The sequence below is a fragment of the Colias philodice genome, chromosome 2 (genome assembly GCF_061535455.1).
Source record: "Colias philodice isolate Cphi_HAF_F1 chromosome 2, ilColPhil1 Martin Lab GWU primary, whole genome shotgun sequence".
Taxonomy (NCBI): Eukaryota; Metazoa; Arthropoda; class Insecta; order Lepidoptera; family Pieridae; genus Colias; species Colias philodice.
In genome coordinates, this window is record NC_143087.1 from 9,224,591 (window position 1) to 9,248,069 (window position 23,479).

At 31.4% G+C, this 23,479-nt stretch overlaps 1 protein-coding gene across 1 annotated transcript; it reads right to left on the bottom strand.

Annotated features, from left to right (window-relative positions):
- Window positions 1–770: 770 nt before the first annotated feature.
- Window positions 771–23,147, bottom strand: Hydr2 (abhydrolase domain-containing protein 2). Its single transcript, XM_089707547.1, has 7 exons — window positions 22,818–23,147; window positions 19,739–19,911; window positions 18,018–18,185; window positions 15,642–15,825; window positions 5,637–5,831; window positions 3,996–4,150; window positions 771–3,705 (listed from the first exon to the last, which is right to left on the bottom strand). Exons 1-7 carry the CDS (start codon window positions 22,970–22,972, stop codon window positions 3,434–3,436), a joined length of 1,302 nt encoding a protein of 433 aa, XP_089563673.1. The 5' UTR covers window positions 22,973–23,147; the 3' UTR covers window positions 771–3,433.
- Between the last annotated feature and the right edge of the window lie 332 nt (window positions 23,148–23,479).

Below are 23,479 nucleotides of genomic sequence, written 5' to 3' on the forward strand. Positions count from 1 at the left end.
TTAAAAAAATCCTGTTTAGGGTAATTTATATGCGGCCATGCGGCCATATTTTGACTGACAACCTAGTCGATAGTATATATTCTCCTAATTATAAATATACATAAAAATTCGATTTTCAGAAAAAAAACCGATGAACGCACTAATCCTATATTTATAATTTTTAAAAGCCAGCAACCCTTATTTGCGGCCGGATTTAATTAGGCAACCATATATGATAATAAATATTAAAAAAATTAGCTTTAATTTGATATATGATTCATAAATGTGCGTTATGAACGTAAAAATGAATCGAAATCATACCTGTTTGCACCAGGCTGCCAAGATGTTGCGGCCAGGTGAAAAGCGGCAACCGTGATTTTTTAGAATTTTTATATCATTTGACGTGATGTAGACTACATTTTATTCAAAAAACAAGTGAACGAATTTTTTTCCCAAAAATCGATTAGAAAAATTTTAATTAAACATGCTTGCGGCCAAATTTTGACTGGCAACCTAGTCGATATATATTCTCCTAATTATAAATGTACATAAAAATTCGGTTTTCAGCAAAAAACCGATGAACGCACTGATCCTGCGGTGGGATCTTAGACTATAAGGGGTGTTGTATATTTAATTATATTTTGCGTACTGATCGTGTATACTTTGGGTTTGGAACGAAGAAGCAAGCATCCGCGGTGCAATTACCTATTAATTATTATGCACTTGTCTATGCTTATTAGGAGGCTTTAGGTATCTTAGTTTAGGAGGTAATAATAAATGAAAAACGTTCATCAAGTTATTCGTTTATTTTTTTGAACATCAATTGAAAATCCGCAATCAACGAGATGACCGCGGTACATTACTTTAAATAACATAATATACATTATACAGGCCAAATCTTAAGGCTCTCAAAACATTAGTCGCTCTACGACCATTTGGACATTTTAATACATTTTCCATTTCATTTAATATCTACACGTAGGCCTTCGGCTACGCTTAGGCTTGTTTCACGACAATCGTGAGATCACAAAAATTTTGGTTTTCTAAGTACATAAATAACTACATAAAAAACAGAGTAGATTGGTACTTACAGATAACAGACACAATCTAAAAGATATTGAGATATTTGAATACAGTTATAAAAGAGATTCCATATGTATCTGAAGTGAATTAAAATATTGTTATTGAATTATTACAAAGCTAAAATTGACTAAAGTGCTTGAAGACACAACACAGCTGCCTGCGTGTACTGTTCTTATTATCGATTATACATACATTAAAAAATATCAACTATGTCTGAAACAAGTTTTTTATGTAGGTACTTCATATACACATTAAGATAGTTGTAAATTAATTTAAACCAAAGCAAAAAGCGTTATCACGAAGCTTTACATCGAGTCAAAATTCGCTGGACTTAAAGAATTATAATTGATGATGGTAGAACTTTTAATCAACAATGTTTTAACTTCTCTTTTCATACATAGACTTTGGACAAAATCCTTCTTCCGCATCTATTTTGTTAATATGTATTAACTATTCAATCATACTATACAACCATGTCATACCGATCTTCTACCATAATCAATTATAACTTGTACATATAAATTATTATACAACAACACTACTATAAGTACGCAATATTCTGATTATGTCGTATATTACTCTGTGATCATTAAACTGTTCACAATCAAAGCTACATCTACCCCATATAACAAAGTTTTCTCATACGTGAACAAATTTGTACTCACAACAATATTCATTCTTGATATTCATCACAACTTCTAGACCATTCTAGGCCCCATAATATATTGGACGCATGTTTTAGACAGGCCATTCGAGTGAACCATGGCATATTATTACTTTTATGTTGTAACTCAGAAATAGGGCTCTGATGATAAATATAGAAGTAAAATTTCATATATTATGAGCAATAATATGCAATAGTTTACCTCAAATCATTCAATAAAACAGCATTAACTATGTTTCCAATTTGTAACTAGCGGTGGGAATGTATAACTTATATGTACTAGTAAACATTTTGGAAAACACGACTCGCATTTTAACATACAATTTTTTCAACTTTATCACCGTCATCATATATTTCGTCAATATGTAATCACCAGCTTGAATTTACTTCTCAATACACAAATTTCGCTATAAAACATTACAACTGAAAATGCTTGCGGTTTTTTACATTTTAAAAATTATTGGAAAAGTTCAAAGGAAATTTTAATGGAATTCAATGCATTTATACGATCAAACAACGCATTTCCTTGTCTCATAACACTTATTTTGTAGAAAAATACGAAACTCCTTGCCGATTAGAATTTTAAAAAACATAGCTCGTTAAAGCTGGTAAAAAATATATAATCATATAAATGCACAATCTCATAAATCTATATTCGCCTGCAATTACACATCTGAGTCAACAGTATGACGTATTCCCAATAATGCCGTGACTCATATCAAACACCGTATCTCGGTAACTAAATATTGGTTTCGATACAACACTCCTTGTATATTAGTTTACTTACTTAACCGCGACTTAGTAAATTTATCCATTTTATAGCCAGTTTCACAACTTATGGGCTCTGTTTTATACAAGTAATCTATCAGTTAAAAGACAACATAATGTATGAAAATTAGAATCAAAAAGTATCAACTGCAAAAGTTAACAGTGATTTTATCAGCAAGTGGTGAAACTGACCTATTTTAAATTATGTAGGAAAGAAAGTGAGAATAGCCTTAATTTAAATATTTATTTTGCTAGTACTTCACCCGTCCTTTGTTTACTTTGCATCAAGTACTTTGGTTGTATAACAATAATTAAAAACTGTGTCATATATGGTTCCGTATAAACGACAATATATTTACATTAAAAATTTCAATCAGTTATATCACAATAAATATTAATGTATTTACTGTAAATTATAAGCTATTTAAATAAATAATAAATCAAAACATTAATATTATTATGTAGAATTATGTAAGTAGATAAATGCAATATAATACATTTTTTTATTCGCAGATATTATAACAAGCTGATTTAAAATTTAATCAAACAAATATATCACAATATAGGAAAAACTACTTTATCAACTACTTATCGTTTTCATAAAATAATAAATATATCAGTTGTACTGGAATTATTATGTGTAAGCGATTATTGTGCAACTTTAAAATCTAGTGCACATTAAATAAAATTTTACAGATAACATTTAAATAATAACTAAAAACATTCGTATCGTTACTTGTCATAACAACAAAAATAATCTCATTATGAACAATTTCTAGGCACACTAAAGTATACCATTAGGCACATTTTCCAAACTCTCAAGCCGATTAATAAATATCGTGCAACAGTCAATCACGAGTACAAATCTCGAACGTTCCACGCGAAATCGCCGTTGGAACGGAAATGCATTCGAATTTTAAATTTGATTTGGAATGTCAATTATATTTGTTGTGCGTGTTTCTCGAAGGGGTCGCGGTAGAGGATTGTGGCGGATTTGATGAGATCTGGTTCGTCGTCAGACACGTATTCTGTGGCGGCCATTAGCGAGTCTTTTGGTGAACATTTATTGTGCGCCATTAGCAAGCCGCCGGCCAGACCGACTAGAGCTCGGTCGAGCCACGTCACAGGGTTGGCATATAGCAACCCGCCTTCGTAGAAACCCAAGTGACCGCCGTGCGCTAGTTCTAGGAACATCTTCTTATCTTGCGAACCTGGAAAATTTATTAGTTTGAATTCACTTGAAAACTTCATACATGTTTTCATAGTTATAATGGATTTTTAATTAAAAATAATTAACCCTCTTATCAAGGTAGGCAATTATGTTATATGCCTAATACATAATCAAATTGCATAATGCATAAATTATAAGTACATCAGTGATAATTCAAGTAAATTTAAAGCAGCTCCTACAGTTTAAAGATAAGTGTATAATGTAAAAATTTATTGTCTTTACGAATTTAAAAAGTCTGTTATAAAATTTAATCGGAAAATAGGTACTTACTGACAAACTCCCTGACGATCGGCAAGAGCGGTTCAGGAACGATGGGATCGTCGCGTGCGTTGATAAATATCATCGGCGTTTTCACTTTCTCGAGGTAGAATGCTGAGGAACTCCACTTGTATAACTCCGTCACTGAGTTGAACCCGTATACTTTCCTGTAACAGAAATAAAATAAATAAATAAATAAAGTGTACTTTGAAGTAAATCTATACATATAATAAATCTGTAGAAGGGTCAATTCTGTACATTAAAAATATTGAAAAAATAAATAGCAGGGGGTGTTACTGGATCGATATCAAACCCAAATATGTGATTAAAAAAAATTTTGTCTGTCTGTCTGTCTGTCTGTATGTGAAGACATCACGTGAAAACTAACGGTTCGATTTCGATGAAACTTGGTATAATTATACCTTATTATCCTGGGCGTAAAATAGGATACTTTTTATCCTGGAAAAATACGTAGAAAAAAAATTATCTTAATTTTTCAGTTTTATCCATAGACGTTGTTCTGTAGAACCGCGAACACACGTTGCGTATTATTATAGGCCTAGCCGTATTTGGGTCCAATAGATATTAATAAGATGTCATTGTCAGAGTTAATGGAGAAATAAACCATCCACGCGAAGACCGACATCCGCGCGGACGGAGTCGCGGGCGGAAGCTAGTTTTATAATAAATATATTAAACATTCTTTAAAATGAGTTAAATAAGATTCTATCTTTCTTGGGTCAAATAAAGTGCACGTGAAAGAAACATCAATCAAATTATTTATCTGTCTTCATAATGTAAATAAAAATAAAACAATTTTGTCTGAGTAGCAAAACAAAACAGTATATTATATGAGTAATTGTAGCAAATTCATGATTGGAAGTGTGTTGTTTTTATACACTTAAACAACACTCCTTCCTATTATAAACTATCAGTGTAATGAAATGAAATGAAATGAATTTCTTGCAAAATAAATCATTTCATTTCATTTCATTTCATTGTACCAAAATTTCATGTTTTTAACGCAATTTCGCAAAAAGTGGTATAAAGTTCTTGCCCCACTGTTTATACATATATAGATTACTACTAGCTTATAAAACTTATAATAATAGTTATTTTTATTTATTTTTTTTTTATTCAAAAACTGTTCAGGCATTTGACCGCGATCTCTTCTGATGTTAAGCGCAGATGCGGTCCACTTGGTTAGCATGCCAGCCCCCCTAGACAAGTGGCTCTCTATTAGCATAAAGTTCAATAGAATAGATTATGAATGTATGAGATTGACGTTTGATTACGACGACGACGACGATTGATTACGTCAATCTCATTCATTCATAATCTATTCTATTGAACTTTACGCTAATAGAAAGCCACTTGTCTAGGGGGGCTGATCAGAGAGGTATAGCCTATTCACTTTTTTCTTAAATAAATCCAAATTGTACTCATTGGGAAACAGTAGGAGGAAGGGAATTCCACTCCTTCGTAGTTCTGATCAGAAAAGTGTTTTGATAACGCTTGGTGCGCACTCGAGGGATGTCAACCACGAAGGGGTGGAATCCGGCCGTTCGTTGCGAAGTTCTAAAGTCATGGAAAGGAGAAGGCGGTACAAGGCTGTGCAACTCGGATCCGCATTCGTTAGTATTTAACCCTCACCTAGAATAAGCCTCATCCAAATCTGGCAAAGTACCCGCAGACACAATCATCTTCTCATCCAGACTGTACTTATTCTTCATCTCTGGACTGAGCAGCATTCGCTTGTGTCGCGTGATGATGTTGCGATAGTTGTCCGTCATTATGTATAAGTAGAACCGACGGAAGTTCTGCCATTGGAGCAGGTATACCATTGTGCTGGAATTCGACATCGATTTATTGTTAGTGTGCCCAATAAAAAAATTAAATATTAACTAGAACTGAGACGCTATTATACATAGGGTTATACATATCTTTGAGGGCAAATGCGTAGTATGTGTTAATAAATAAATATAAAAAATAAGATAAGAGAGACGGTCTATATATCTATCTATGGTCAATAAGGCATATTAATTATAATACATATTATGGTTATGGTATTGAAAAAAACAAGATCTAACAACATTTTAAATATAATTTATACAAAAACAAATAAATACATGAATTAATGAGCCAATTAAAATTCTTTCGATCTACAGACTAAAATATATGTCACTTCCTACATTTCCTATTAAAATTCGTTGTCCATTGTGTTTAAATAAATATAAGTAAGTTTGAACATTTGCAATTAAAAATAGGAATAAAGCGTAGCTCAATTCAGTAAATAAGCTTGAATTATGTATTCAATTATGGGGAAGGAAGGAGGAATACCTGCAATATTTTTATTCTTTTATAATAAAATAATTTAGTATGTAAATCGATCGAACACGGTATCTCTATATAATCAATGTTATCATAATATCTAGAAGCTTCCACGTCATTGTCACTTCAGCTTTTACAATTAATGTAATATGTATCGAACATAGATCGGTTGTTATAATAATGCGATTACGTAAGGGGAAAGTATTATACAAGAATGTGTTAATATTTTCGATAAGATTTCCTGAGAAAAAAAAATTAAAACCTTTATATATTTATAATTTAAACGCTTCATATACTCATTTCATATTAGGTACAATATTATGTATTTACCCAACGATAAAATTAATTTTATTAAATTCTATGTCAATATAATCGCCGATAGAACCAACTTCTTCTAACAATAACACTTAACCACAGTGACCAATAAATTGGAAGTGGCAATTAACAATTTACATATAAATGACATGTTTTAATTTTCATTGCTTACTTTTACATAGTCTGGCAATTATTTTTGACTAGGTATATCATAATTTAAAATTGAACCACAATAATAAACTAGGGTTAAAATTTAAAACCAACATGTGGTTCAATTAAATTATATCTAATTACTCGTAGTTATTATACTCGTGTGCAAATCGCTGTTATCCGTTCAAATTAATACACAATCGATAAGATGTTTTCATTGTAAGCAAGATATTTGATAGCCCTTGATACATACAAAGTCCTACATTTTATTCTAGAACGTGGAGCGTAAAATGAATCATACAGGGGACTATTGATTTCTGTGAGAAACGCTCTATTAGAGTACATGTGCCAATTTTGTGGTCACTTATTCACTTTGTCATTATTAATTGAATGTGGTAACAAACATATGTTAGGTAGTTTAAATAAAATATTACTTTATTATAACTATTTTTTTTTTCTTTTAAGTTACTAACATGAAATCAGAATTAATCCATTGAGCCCCGAAGGGCCCGATCGGTCCACGACACAATAGATTTTCTATTGTGTCTATGATTCCCTGTCTGAGTTATTAAATTGAAACTATAAATTGTTTAATTTTTATCAATCGGAGAATATGAGATTTTTTTCTATATAAAGTGAGCAAACGAAAAATTTTATTAGCTTCAAGGTAAACTGGCGAGCGACATTGCCCTAAATAAAATCTTTTTAATTTTTAAACATCCAAAAATAGTGCCTTTACTTAAAACTCATTTTTGTTGCTTTCGTTTGTATATAATGTTAAAATCGAACCATATAATGAATATATCCTAACAAAAACATAAATAGGTAACCAATAGAAGACGTAAAAACTAAAAATCTAAATTGTACTTTTAATTGTTTTTATATATTTACAGACTCGATGCTCCTAAATATAATACCTATATAATTATCTGGCATGAATATTTATCCAATTTTAAATAAAAACAAAACGCATATTTAATTTAATAATAACAACTGATAAATAAAATATGTTTACAGAGAAATCATGTTCGACCTCAATATGAAATATTACCGTATTATAAAAAAATCTGCGTCGTAAGTTTATAAAATTATATAAATACCTTTTGATAATAAGTCGCAAAACATATTTAATATTTATATAGGTAAATGGGAAAAGATTATAAGAATCTTCCCCTAATGGTAAATATGTTATTTAAGAAGCATATTAAGTTAAAAAGCAATACGATACAAATATTTGCGGTTCGGAGGGAAATCAATATTCAGTACCTATGTACCTACATATTTTTCCCGGCCAGCCAAGCCTAATTCACACCGAAAAATTACTAAACAATCACTTTATTGTGTCATAATTTGGGTTTATGATCTCACTAATAGCTAGATACAGACGATTAAGGCATTCACAAATTTGAGTAGCGGCCTTGAACTTAGCTTAAGTGGAAATGCTAATGTATTCCTACCTACTACGATATATTTACAAACCACAGGTTATAAACATGGTGATAGTATGGGGAAATTCGCTATTTCGAATGTAAACAATCTAAAGCAAGGATACAGCCTCATTTATAATGGGATTACTCACTCCTCCTTATAATATGTGGAATAACATAGGAGGCGGTAATCTATACATATAATAAAATCGTAGGAAAGTCAAAACTGTACATTGAATATTTTTTTAAAAGAATACATAATCCATGATCTATAATCGATATAGAAGCCAAAAACATAGTTTTTAGAATTTTTGTCTGTTTGTCTGTTTGTCGGTTTGTCTGTTTGTCTGTTTGTCTGTATGTTTGTCCAGGCTAATCTCAGAAAGTACTGCACGGATTTACTTCAAATTTTGCATGAATATTACTAACAGGTCGGGTCAGGCTGTTATATACATATTATCATGCTATCACCTGCGGGGGAGGAGCTGTGAACCTTTATTCTTCTTACGTATTCTCTGTACTACGACAGCGTACAATATAAAGACTCATGTTTAAATGTTGTTTTTGAGTAAGCCATGCTATTGTCTACCTTTACACTATAAAAACTACATCATTTAAGTAATTTTGGCAGAGAAACAGTATAATGAATCTTAGTAGTATAAAGACAAATTTAAAACAGCGCCATCTATGAGATTTCATTAAAATTAAATCAATTTACATAATATTAACGCTCCTTGGAAATTCATAATTTAAATATTATGAATTATGATGTTGGTGAGGTTGTTTTTTTTTTTAAGTTAAATAAATAATTCATATCTTCCCAGAGTCCATTTCAGGTGCGCTTATATTTCATGTGAATATACTAAATTTTTATAAGTGAGGGTAGATGTTTATTATTTGATGTCAAACAAGACACCATTACAGTTATATAGGTAATAGACGCAGTATTTGTATTCTCTTTGGGTAATAGTAGATAACAGTGATTGTGTTCATTGGTTACATTTTTAAAAATCTTCGGCTTTTTTTTAATTTTCGCCTTCTTGCGTTCCCACAAAAGGTAAGTTGTAGCTTTTATATAGAGGTAGTTAGACTCATGTTTTTAATTAGTTAAAGTTATGACAAAATAAGAAAATGATGAAATTTTATTTTTATGTATAACTTTTACAAGACTATATTATACGCCCAAAGAAGGTCACTTTAGTTCTTGATAAAACTTTATTTGTTAGTAGCTTTTTAATAAAATTAGGTACTTATCTTTTGATTTTTTTTTATTTACAGATTCAATGTTCATAAAAATTGACGATTTGCGTGAGGATGTAGTGGAAATTAGTAACCTTGCGCGTGGTCAATCAATACATATAATAAAATTCTAGAAAAGTGATGTCTGTACAATAAATATATGTAAAAAAAATAGCAGGGGTTATTATTAAATCGATCCCAAACCCAAAACTGTAGTTATAAATTTTTTTGTCTGTTTGTCTGTATGTTTATGCACGCTAATCTCAGAAACGGCTTATCCGATTTAGATGCGATTTATTATTATTTATTAATATATTGTGGTAATCTTCATTTAACATTTAGTGTTTATTTCATGTTAAGGTGATGAATTAATTTTTCTAACATTTACGGCCCTTTTCAAACCTTCGTAATTTTTATATTATTAAAGTTGTCGTGATGAAAATTCTTGACAAGAAAGTTCAATAGTAACACAATACGTCTACCGTTTTAGAAACATGATTCCATGATATTTTCTCGATAGAAAAAAAATACAAAGTTCTCATTGTTATTTTTTTATAATCTCTGGCATCTTCAAAATAACAAACGTAAAGTTACGACTTTTTGGATATTAACTATAAAATATACAACCTATACGTCTACCGATTTAGAATTTTGAAATATGCGATGGTTTTGAAATAAACAAGAAATACTTGAAATTAGCGCGCGACCAGCCAATATAGCGAGAGCCGCCCTGTACCTTCCTACCCCGATCGCTGCACGAGTCATTCCCGCTACGGCCGTCACACGGGGAACTTGTGTCGCTCGCGCAATCGTAAAAAAGGGTGACAACACGATAAGACAAAATGAGACAAATGGGGACAATAAAGAAAATAAGAAGAAGAAACATAAAGGTTGGAGAAAAAAGAATGCTTACAATTGGAACAAATTAATGAAGAAGTTGGTTTTATTTTAAATTTGATGATAATTGTATTATAGACGATGTTTGATATGTACCCCTGTTTTAAGTACATAACGAATGTGTAAGATTTTTTTCATTTATAGCATAGATAATCTTTTCAGAAATCCGGAATCCAGAAGGAAAATAAACCCACTGATTGTTCACAATGTGAACCCACTCCTTCGTAAGTACCTTTATTCAGTCAAAAATGTATGTTATAAACGTTCTACTGGTTTTATCGCATGATTCCATTTTTAGCAAAAAGCAACAAAGTGCAAAGAAATAAAAAATCATGGTGAACTTAGTGGAAGTATGGCGGACGTGATATGGAACAGGAGCTCATTGGAGTAGTATTATATTTAAAAAAAATACGAAAAAATTTCAAGAATTACATTTCTTAGTAGGTGGTAGATAAGTATGTTGTATAAAGAATTTGATGTTGATATTTATTTCATTTATACTTACTACACCTGTGCGGGAAATTGCTTAGTACTAAAACAGGTTTATATTCATATTTACATAGTAATGTGAGTTTTAATTTCGAAAAATTTTGTGTAAGTATATTAAATTGAGTTCCTGGGTGATCTGGAAACACAATTGGGCCCGGAAGATGGCGCTGCAGTCACTCCTCCTAATCACATGAACCGATTTGGATGAATATTTGTGTGCACATTTCATTGTTGTGGGATGATTGGTTGATTCGTTTTCACATTAGCTAATATTATGTATTTTTGTTGTAAACTTAATTTAATGTTTATAATACATTATTATTGGTATAAATAAGCCAGTGTTCGTCTCACATTGCTGTACCTGCCTACCTACCCTACCAGGGCCTAACTTTGTTCTGGCTATTTTATTTTGATTATTTGTAATGAATAATTACAATTATAATAGAGTGCAAAAAATAAATACATGCGTCAATATATTTTGTGTTTTTTTTTTAAACAATTTTTCTATTTAAAAAAATATCATTCCGACCGCGGCTTTGCCCGCTTGGAATTAGGTTATATCGTGAATCCTGTTTTATCCCACAGAAGTGTTCAGTTCGGATAAAAAGTATCATATGTGTAAATCCAGGCAATTAGCTATATTTTATCAAAATTGGTAATGTAGTCTTGACGTGATTAAGTAACAACTAACAAAAAAATATACAAATTAACATCCAAAGTTTCGCATCAGTTTTACTGTATTAGTGATATCTTCCACTCTTGACTTTGACTGAGAAGAATTAGGGTTTATAACTTCTTTCAGAAATAGTACCTTTCATTTCTGGGCATGATGTAATATCTACGTCAGCATCAAATTCTATCTAAATCAATTCAGTAGTCCGCGTTATTGATTACCATTTCATTTTTTCAGAGTAACAATATTTTTTGTTATTTTAAAGATTATTTATAACCTGTATTATTTTGTAATAAAGTAAACATTACGAAATAATAATAATTATTAATAATGTCTAAGTAGTTGTTGGAAAGAAGATTATTTGTTTATAAGCAAGAAAATAAAACCAATAAATCAACAATTGAATAAATGTATAACAATATTATAACTGTATGACGACTCCATACATGTTTGTCCCGAGTCGGCCAGCGGCAGCGCGGCGAGTTTGCAAGAATGACTTCGCGCACACCCGCGTTCGCGATAGCGAGCTATTAGACTCCGCCCGCCAAGCAGTGGATTTTTTTTTGTGTATCGTCTTAATCGGTTCGTAAATAAAAAAGTTATGACCATTTAAGTATTCACGGCGAACATTTGCTAAGGCATTCTATTGTACACTATACAGTGTACGATAAAACGTAAGTTATCTGTTATACGCTACAGTTTTTCCTTATAAATGTCCAGGTGATCATATTGAAAGTCCCCAAGAGTGGGGGGGTAAGCTGAGGTAGTAGGGGGGGAAGGGGTCAAATTATATTTTTAACCCCCGACGCAAAAAGATGGACGATAAGTGTTTGACCGCTATGTGTGTCTGTTTGTGCCACTGTAGCTCGCTAACAGGTAATACGAATTAGATGCGTGTTAGGCAGCATATTTTCCGACGCTGGTTCTTAGATAAAGTGTATCAAAATCGGTTCATCCATTTATTATACCTAGGTATATAGAGGTAAAAGTGGGAATGTGGGAAAAAATATTAGTTATATTTTTATCCAATTCAGTTTATCCATTTATTAGATTACAGCGGTAAAAGTGGGAATGAACAATAATCGAATGTGATCAAATAATATACTCAAGCGGCATATCAAAATATAAAAGAGCAACATGTTTTATCGAAATCGGTTCATCCGTTTATTACATTTAGGGGTGACAGTGGTTAGATAAATAAACCAAATGGAGCATCAAACGACAGGATATGACGTGTACATATAGGTACAATTAGATAATATGGTTTACATCAAAATCGGTTCTGCCATTTACTAGGTGTGGAAAGAGAAGGGTTGAAAGTCTGTGAAAGAAGAGGGGGATATGGGAGCGGGAGGATAGCCACACCCTGGAAATTTTGAACTCTACTCAAAGCCACATAGGCCTGGCTCTTGGCAATTTTTTTTTCCTAAAGATACCACTTCTTTTGCCACTGTGATCCATTACAATTTGTGCACGGTTATGGCCCAACTTAAAAGATGTCAAGGAGCAACAAACTTATAGATATCAATATGATGTAGGAATGTAATATGGAGGTAGAGGTCAAAAACTCACTTGAAAATATCACATGAAAATAAGAAACCGAAGTTAAAAATTTAAAAATTAAAAAGAAAAACCCAACGCAACGAAGGAAAAGGAATAAATAATAATTTTACAAACTTCCCGACGATCTTTAAAATTAAGTACCATTATAAAAAAAATATAATTGTATATGATATGATAATGATGGTATGGCAGCCCCGATGACTTTTTTTTTTTTAAAGTGAAACTTTTATTACATCGTCTCAAACTTTTTGGTCTGTGTAGCGCATGTCGCGTGACGGTCGGCTGCCGAGTAGGTATAAAGCAGTGTTCGGAACCGTACGATAATTATTATCGTACAAATACGATAATTTTGTGCCTAAGTTTCACTTTTACCGTGGTTTCATAAAACCACACAACATTTTTATTTTTATAAATATTTAAAATGGTATTTATTTTTAAAGATCTTCGGGAAGTTTGTAAAATTATTTATTCCTTTTTCTATGCACTTTTCTTCGTTGCGTTGGTTTTTTTTTAATTTAATTTTTATTGCACGGTCTAAACGGTTTAGTTACTACAGGCGTGAGACAGGAAAGATCTGAGCGCTGAGACAAACGTCAAAACGCAAAGGAATAGAATCCGCTATCGATACTAATTATTGTCATAAGCGTATGATGTTTTGCTAAGGATTTGTTCACCTTACCAACGACGACGACGACCACGAACAAAATTTTCATCCAGTCGTAATTTAACAAAATTGTGCTAAACACAATTAAAAATAAATTATTAAAATTTCCTGTCATTCTGGTGATTGGAATTTTTATTTTTGAGATCAACGAATGAAAAAATAGATTTTTCGTAGAAACGGTGGCTCCTAGAAAACAATGTATTTGAAGTTTTTTATAGATAATTTTACCGTTTCTACGAAAAATCTATTTTTTCATTCATTGATCTCAAAAAAAAATTCCAAGCACCAGAACGACAGGAAATTTTAATATTTTATTCTAATTGTGTTTTGCACAATTTTGTTAAATTGCGACTGGATGAAAATTTTGTTCGTGGTCGTCGTCGTCGTTGGTAGGGTGAACAAATCCTTAGCAAAACATCATACGCTTATGTCAATTAGTATCGATAGCGGATTCTATTCCTTTGCGTTTTGAAGTTTGTCTCGGCGCTCAGTTGCTGCATGATATATTGTCAAAAACATCCATACAAGGAAGGAAGAAAAATAAATTTGCTCCCTTCCCTCCTGGTGCCTAAAAATAATATGACATAATTTAAAATAAATTTTACGTAGAAAATTAACTAGGCATTTATTTTTTATTTTTTAGCTCAGTTTAGTAATAAATTTTACTAACAGTTATTTTAATTATTTATGGTAGTACGTGTTTATTCAATAAAAGTTAAGTAGTCACCTACTATGCAGTCACTATTCCACGCGGACGAAGTCGCGGGCACAGCTAGTAAATAAAATACAAGTTTATACAAAATATTATTATGTTATAGTTGAACCAAATTAAAAAAAAATACTATTGTGAAGAAACACACTATTTGCTAGATACAGATATCAAAATACAGTTTCTTTTATACAACCATTCTTTACAATTTTTACTCTACGAGTAGTGACATTGAATATTTTTACCGGAATCAGGATATTTATTTCCCGCCGGTGATCGGTATGCAATATTGTAATTGTCTGGAAGAACAGTTGTTATAATATTGCACAACAAATACCTACAGCTTACGAAATGGCGACTAAAATTCCTATTGTAATTTATGCGCGTGCATAATTTGTACCGTTAATTCAGTCTTCATAATAAAAAGAGATAATTATACGTCTGAAACACAGCGACAGACAATTGTTGCTGATATTATTATGTACAGGACTACGGTACTTTATATGACGTTTTAAATACCCTAAAAATATTATTTTAACAAGGCCAAGCATCTTTAATATTAAATTAGGGTGTAGAACCTAAGGAGTCATGTTTTAAAACGTTATGTAGCAAAATATGAGTTGTTCAGTGGTCTCAAATAATTGTAAAACATAGCATTGCATATTATATTGCCAAATAATTAAAACATTTTAATTCGTGTGTTTCCTCACTTATATCAGTTTTGCGATAAGCCCAATAGTCAATACAAAACTCGAGCAACGGGTTATCATTTTTATATCAACGGTAAAGCCAGCAATGTTTTGAATTTAAATGCTATAGGCATATTCCTCTTTTTTTTAAATTAACTAATTATTATTTATTGTTTATTTCAAATATCTCCTCGCAATCGTGCTAATATACCTTATTTTCAATAATATTATAAGTCAGTTATTTTGCGTATGAAGATGAGTCACTTGTCAATCGAATTCTTGGAAATTAGATAACGCACTAAAAATATTAAAAACTAAAGTAGGCTCTATCTATCTAGTAAGCGAAATACCAGCTAAAAGTAATACCATTTACATATATTTATGTTCTCAGAGATTACCCTAAGAACTACGTCTCGAATAATATTGGTAAATGTGTGTCTATCGAAACAGTTTTCGACAGAAATACATTCGTAATACGTTCTCGTACGTATCTCGAATTTTCCAATACTCACTCGATAGCATTATATCCCTGACAAATTGAGATCCCGCCGATGATATTCGTTGGCCTTTTCCTGTCCTCGCCCAAGTACTTCGTAATCAAGTTTCCGCCGAGACTGAAGCCGACTAGAATCAATTTCGTGCCGGGATATCGCTCCATGAGATTCTCTATCATGTAATTGAAGTCATCTGTGTGACCTGAAACAATAATGAGTTTTTGAGATAAATCGAATCGTTTCGAACATTACGAGCCGCCGCGACGGACAATGAAAAGATCATTAGCCTTGTAGATAACTATGACATGTTTAACTTACGTGATAGTCGAGTTATTTGGAAATTATTTTGCGAATATGCGATGTTTGCTGAACGGTGTTAAATAGAGCTATAGTGTGGAGGAAATATAATAATTAGCACGTATTATGAAACATAGATACATAGTTGCTTCAGTTGCTTTGTTACTTGTTAAACATTTCACTTATTTCCAGCGCCAAGTGAAAGTATGTTTACCGTTGGAATACTAACATTTAACACTACTCGGTTTTTAATAAGAAAAAATGTATCAGACTACATTTAAATGAATCATTTTGAAATAGTAACTTATTTTTAACCTAAATAATATTCTTCTATAAATCAATACAAACTTATTAGTTATTACTTATTATCATATTTTATATATAATGCCTTTGTTTGTTTTAATGTTATCCTTCACTGAATTACACATATAAAATCAAATAAAATAAATCATTTATGTAAAGTTATGTATTATAAAACACGTACGTGTAAATATGCATTGACCGGTAATATAAACATGAAATTATTTTTAAGTACAAAGGCAACTGAATCGATTGCAAGAGTATCGATCGGTCACGGTCATTAAAAATTGATAGAAGCAAATTCAAACAGGACAGTCATACTAAGATATGTCCGAAGCCTCAACATTGAACTATAAATAATTATTACATAATGCAACACCTAAATTATTATATAGCCTTTTGGTTAGCATGAGTCAAGCCTGCGCGTGTTCGTTTATACAAGCTTGAAGCAACAAGAGATGACATCACATCTTAATTTTTAATCGACACATAACTACTGTTATAAATTTTTAATTAATTATAGATCATCGGACTACACAACAAGGATACATATTTAACATTTTCCGGGATTATGGTATAAAGACAGTCTTACGTAAATAGTGTTTGAACTTGAAAAATAATCAACATAAGCTTCCGGTAAGAAAGGTGTTTATTTTTCTAAAGATAAACATTTTTTTCTTAATGTGTCATTTTGCGGCTATAAAATATTTAATTACTCATACTTTGCCATAATTGTAGTCTATTCGGTCATAGTTGCATATAAGTGATTCATCATTCCATCATAGGTGTACAACTTTAATAGAAAAAATGTATGTATGTACCTATTTCTTATATATAAAAATGAATCGCAAAATGTGTTGGTAAGCGCATAACTCGAGAACGGCTGAACCGATTTCGATAATTCTTTTTTTATTATATTCCTTGAAGTACGAGGATGGTTCTTATGTAGAGAAAACGTAAACATGTACCACGGGCGAAGCCGGGGCGGACCGCTAGTATTCTATAAGAACAATCAAAAAGAATTGGGTGGTATTGACATTGAAATCCCACTTGGTCTTTCAACAGTAAACAAAACGCAAACAAGCGGTGTCAAAATAACACTAATGTATGACTGATCACTGAATGTGTTTGTTATTTTTTCTCATTATGCATCAAACAATAGACTGAGTCATTGAATAAGAATATCTTAAGAGTTTCATAATATAGAATTAAACGTGAAATCATTTATGAATAACGAAATCATTATAAAAAAATAAATAAATAAATAAAATTAATATTTATGAATAACGCCAGAATATATCTCTATTGGATTAGTTAGGTACTTACTATTTTTCAAAATTTTAATTTTTTTGGATTCAGAATGTTTTTTGTTGTGAACACGTCTGTTAGAAATGGTAATAAAGTATCTTATCAACATTAATCAGGAAAGTTTTTAGTAGAATTAAACATTAGAATGTTTTACAATGATAAGTGATCCGAAACAAGCCTGAATTGTCTTTAGTTACAGCATGTCTAATGTCTATGTACACACATCCATGAGCAAATATCTGCATGGTTTTGTTTGTTATGAAGATTATTTCTATACGTATAGGTATATAGGTAGTAGGTACATTACCAACATAAGAAAGCTATCATATGTCCAATTTTGCTGAATCTACCATAAATTTTATATTAGTTTCTCAGATCGATGTAATTTACGGGCATTTATGTAAGTAATTATATTGCAAATCACAAATGCAATATAATTGCCAAATTGAGCATCACTCAAACTTTACACATCAAAAACTACACACTTACCATACGAAAATATCCGAGTTCCCGTAACAGGCACGCTATTTAGGGCTCCGATGTGGTTGAGCACAGCGCACCTGTACCCGTGCCGTTGCGAGTAATGCACATACGTACGTATGTACACACTCTCCGACGTGTTGCCGATGCCGGGACAGATTGCCACCGTGACGTCATCTGCACCCAAATGTTGTTTAGGGAAAAATGAAGTGTCTTTATTGCGTTTACGTTATAGCTATAAATATTGTTAATGGGAAGTTATGGAGGTGATTGAAAATCTAATAAAACATGATTGTTTTGATACAAATTTTTAGATTTTATCATGTTCTAATAGATTAGATTTCATGGAGCCAAAATTGTATGAGATTCTAATAAGAAAAACACGAAAAAAATATAAGGTCATTCTAATTTATTTTAACTGTCTTTGATGTCGTAATGGAATGGCCCGTTGATGGGTAATTTTATTTTTATTTTGAGACAGATTGCGTTTAATAAATTTAAATCATATTTTTCAATACACGCCATCTCTATGTTCGTCAAAAACGTTTAAAAATTACGTAATAAACGGAATCAAACTTCGTCCATAAATCATAGCTGACCCTTAAATATGCGAAGGGCCAGAGACCTTCACATTGTAACATTAACAGTTTGTATTAGGAAATTTACGAGTAGGTACTAGATACAGGTAAACGTAGGCGGGCTGAGAGCCGCGATCACGTCGTAAGGAGCTTGACAAAGACAAAGGTTAATTAATTTAACTCGTTGGCTTTGCTCGATTTAGATTTTTAACTAAATTAGTTGCCAGCGTAAAATATTCATTGTATTAATATACACCTGCGTTTATCGTTGTTTAGAAATCTGCTGTAGGTATACTTTGTAAGCGAAGGTTTATAATTAAACAATACAGGGAACATTTAAATAATTTTTAACAGTTTATTTTTCAAGGCAATTATATCTACTTCTCATATGTATGTTTTAAGTGCAATTATAGATTTACTTAATATTATAGCAGTGTTAATGAACCTTCAAAATCACACGATTGGCTTATGAAACGCTGCACCTTGGGTTTTGTTAATCAAGTCTTTCAACTTTCTATGCCGTCCAAATTGGATATAATAATGGAAATTGCTTAAAATAGTGTGTATTTATATTTATAAAATGTTTAATTAATTCAAAAAAGTTTTTTAATATTGCTTGCTGAACCAAAACCACCTCTATTAATTCAGTTTTCTTGCAAACAGATTGATCGAATATGTTTTTTTTCCTCTTGACTCGGAAATATTTTTAAAACATCAACATTTTTATATAAAAATCCGGAAACAAACGATTATATTATTTATATTATGCACTACGTAAACACGTAATTAAATGTTACTTCCTAACTAATCAGCTCACTTCCAAGCAGAAATAAATCAGAAAAAAACAACTACTGAAACCTTCGCATTCGATCGATTTATACCTTACAATTTTATCTTCTCCATTTTTCCTTCACAAGTCAAATTATTTCATAACAGACAACTTACTATATTAATTTATAATCCTATTTGCATAAATATAAGCAATGCTGCAATTTTAATTACTTGTAAAGAAAAATGCAAACGACTTAATACATTTTTCTCAGTAGAGTCGGTGTAAAGTTAACGTCACCTTACAATAGATAACATGTAGTTGCGATGTCATTGTGTTTTATTAAATTTTAATAAAATATTAAAATACCCTCCGATTCTTACCTTCATGTTCCGCGCCGACTGGTTCATACAAATCGTAAGTGAGAGTAGAACGATCGGGCAAGATTAGAGATATTCTAGCTCCAATCGGCCAAGGACAACGGACACGACCAATCAGACTGTGTAGTATAGTCTGCACGTGGCCGCTGAATCCCCATAGCCGTGTCGGTATGTAACTGCAATAAAACGAACGACATTAATACGAGATGACTATTGAAATTGATATGTATTTATAAGCTTGCTGAACCACAACTATTGTGATTGAAATATCTTTCAAATATCAATCGCTACCTCATGCATTTGCGTGGGTGTAGTCAAATTATTATCGCCGTGTTTTTAAGCGTATTTAAGACATCTGTTTGCGCGTAAACAAATCCGGCTAAACTAAGAGCGAAGAAATACAAACTACACTTGGGTTCGGAGAAATGAATATTATAACAATTAAAATAGAATATTTCCATTGCACAAGGTCATTCGGCTTCCATTACATTTTTAATGATAGAAGAGCTAAAGCAATGGAAGACATATAAATGTGTGTGTAAAATAACTTCAAAGTATTTTATTTTTTAATAAATAGCAATTGTAAGAATGACATGAATGTTCAATGTTTATGAGACAATTCCCTTCTATACATATTATGTACAATGTATATTTTTATCTTTATGAAATTTAATAATTAAGAACCTTTGAGTTTTTGTTGAAATATTTATAGGACCTGTAATCAGCATATAACCTGCCGAGGTGATCAAAAGATGATAATTATGTGTTGCAGTGTCTCGTCTACCAATTAGAAACACAAATCCTTTTTTAGCTAGACGAAGAACAACAAGACAAGGCAAGTGAATTCGGATGACTCTACGACTGAATTAGTTGGAATGTTGAAGGTATTTGTAAATACATATATAACAAACAATTTTGATAACCATTGGATCTTGTTTGTGAGAGTAACAAAATAATAGATTATGCATGAGATAAAATTATCATACAGTAACAACTTAACTAATTTCCTTGTGGAATTGTAATAAAGAAATTCCGCAAGGAAATTAGTCAAGTTTAAGTAAGTTGTTAGGACCAATATTGTTTAAATATATATTATACAAGACAGTAACTTATGATTAAAAATATAAATACTTATTCAATCCAAGAAGCTTATATCTAATACACCGACTTGCCAAATTAGGTGTGAAAGGGATAAAAAAACATACAGGTGTCATTCAACGTCATATTTTCTTGTTACAATTTAATGGTCATAGTGCAATCTCCAGTGTATTAGATATATTAGCTTCTTGATTCAATCAATGACATTCATTTTGCTATTGACATTATCACATACTGGTTTTTTATTAATAATTAGTCAATTAATTTAAATAAATCTAAATTAACTATTTAATAATTAAAATAACTAGCATATTGAATGAAAAGATGAGACATTTAATCCAACATTTATTGGATTGTTTATAGACTCAAATATTAAGTCAAATATCCTAACACTTACCTATTACTTAATAGAATAAAAGTAATGATAAATGGATTCAATGCATAGTTTCGTTATCTTTAACACAAAATCGTTCATAATCATCTGGTAGCTATAAAATTCCAAATACTCAATTGAACTTGGAATCATATACTACATCTGAAATTCTTAAATTGCCCATTTTCTCTTCGCAATGCAAAAGTGTAATTGACATCAATTGGCATAAAATCTAGATTGACAGACTGGTCACATGTTTCGAACATACGCCATGTCAATTGAATGGCATCACAACAATTGATGATTATTTGAATAGAATTGTGGAAGGTAGGATACTTATGTATAATGTCTCCATGGAAGTAATTGTACCAAGAACATGCAATCATAAACATTTGCGATATGTTTATATGCATGGTATAATTAATTATTAGAAGACTAACTATAATCCATACTAATATTATAAATGCGAATGTAACTCTTGTCTGTCTGTCTGTTACTCAATCACGCCTGAACTACTGAACCAATTTGCATGAAATTTGGTATAGATATATATTGATACCCGAGAAAGGACATAGGATAGGTTTTAACCCGGAAATCCTACGGGAACGGGTTTTTCTCTGAAAACGCGGGCGAAGCCGCGGGCGGAAAGCTAGTAATGCATAAATATTAGATAATGCATTAATACTGATATATTTTACAATACACTTGATCTATCTACACAGTTTTGATTGTTATCAACCTACTTGATAATGAAAATATACTGCAAGTTAAAAGTATATCTCACACCAGTAATAATAACTTGTTATTAGTATTACATCATTTAATTTGTATAGATTGAAATGATGTCACATACAATGTACTAGTATATATTGGTCCTATTTTTATTTGACAATATTTATTTGCTTTACAATAAAATAAAGCTGAAGAGTTTGTTTGTTTGTTTGAATGTGCTAATCTCAGGAACTACTGGACCGATTTGAAAAATTATTTCGGTGTTAGATAGCCCATTTATCGAGGAAGGCTATAGGCTATATTATATCATCATGCTAAGACCAACGGGAGCGGAGCAATGCGGATCAAACCGCGCGGAACAGCTAGTCCATACTAATATTATAAATGCGAAAGTAACTGTCTGTCTGTCTGTTACTCAATCACGCCTTAACTACTGAACCAATTTGCATGAAATTTGGTATAGAGATATTTTGATACCCGAGAAGGATAGGATAGGATAGGTTTTATCCCGGAAATCCTACGGGAACGGGTTTTTAAATCGCAACAGATTTAAAATATGCCTTCAACATTCTGATTTTAAATCATTTTTCAATATATTGGAGATAAAAACAAATGTGTTATTTGGTGAATCACATATAAATAATAACACTAAATCAAATCTTTATTTAGTTTTGTTTTTAAGAAATATGGTATCTGTTAATTCAAACTTATAAAATATGTATAACCAGTCTTTAATTCATAGATCATTGGAGGTAAGTACTCATATGTTTTTGAGTGATAATAATTTAAGTGAATTATGTATTTAAAAGTGAATATATTTTTGTCATACTCTATAGGAATTATTTTATAAAAATATAATACAAAATAAATGTTACTTACGGTTCATTCAAAAACGGAGCAATGAATAGAATATTTTCAATGAAATTTTTATCTCGGCCATAAATAAGAGGCTTATGAGGTTGACTATTCACATTCAAAATTCGGAAAAGTACACACAAGATCACTGCAACAACGGCCAAAAGCACTGTCGACATTTTTGGAGCATAAATATATTATAGACGGGATCTCTACATAATAAAATAATAATTTCACTTTAAATATGAAAGTAATTATGAATCTTAGCGGAGTAGAGCGTAGGTATGCAAGTACACGCACTTTCCATAACAATCTTTCGCTAAACTGCCGTAGAAAAACACTATTTGACTACATGTCAAATCGCAAAATTGACATATTTTGTCAATGTTGAATAATCATAAAGGTTCTAGAAGTTTGCATATAGGCCAGTAGAAATCGACACTAAAAAACCCTAAATTCGCAAAGCACGATGTAGATTTGAATTTTTGGTATGTTGTTTGGATCAGTTAGGGTGATGTAAATCCCAATTTGCAACTTCGAAAAAGTTGTGCTCGCTGCGCACCACGTGATAAACTGCGAAAATTTTGGACTTTTTTCACTTTTTGCTCTAAAAGTCATAAACTATGCGTTTCCGACAAGTATGATTCTGTACATAAATTAAGGTTATTAAATTTGCAACAATTTAA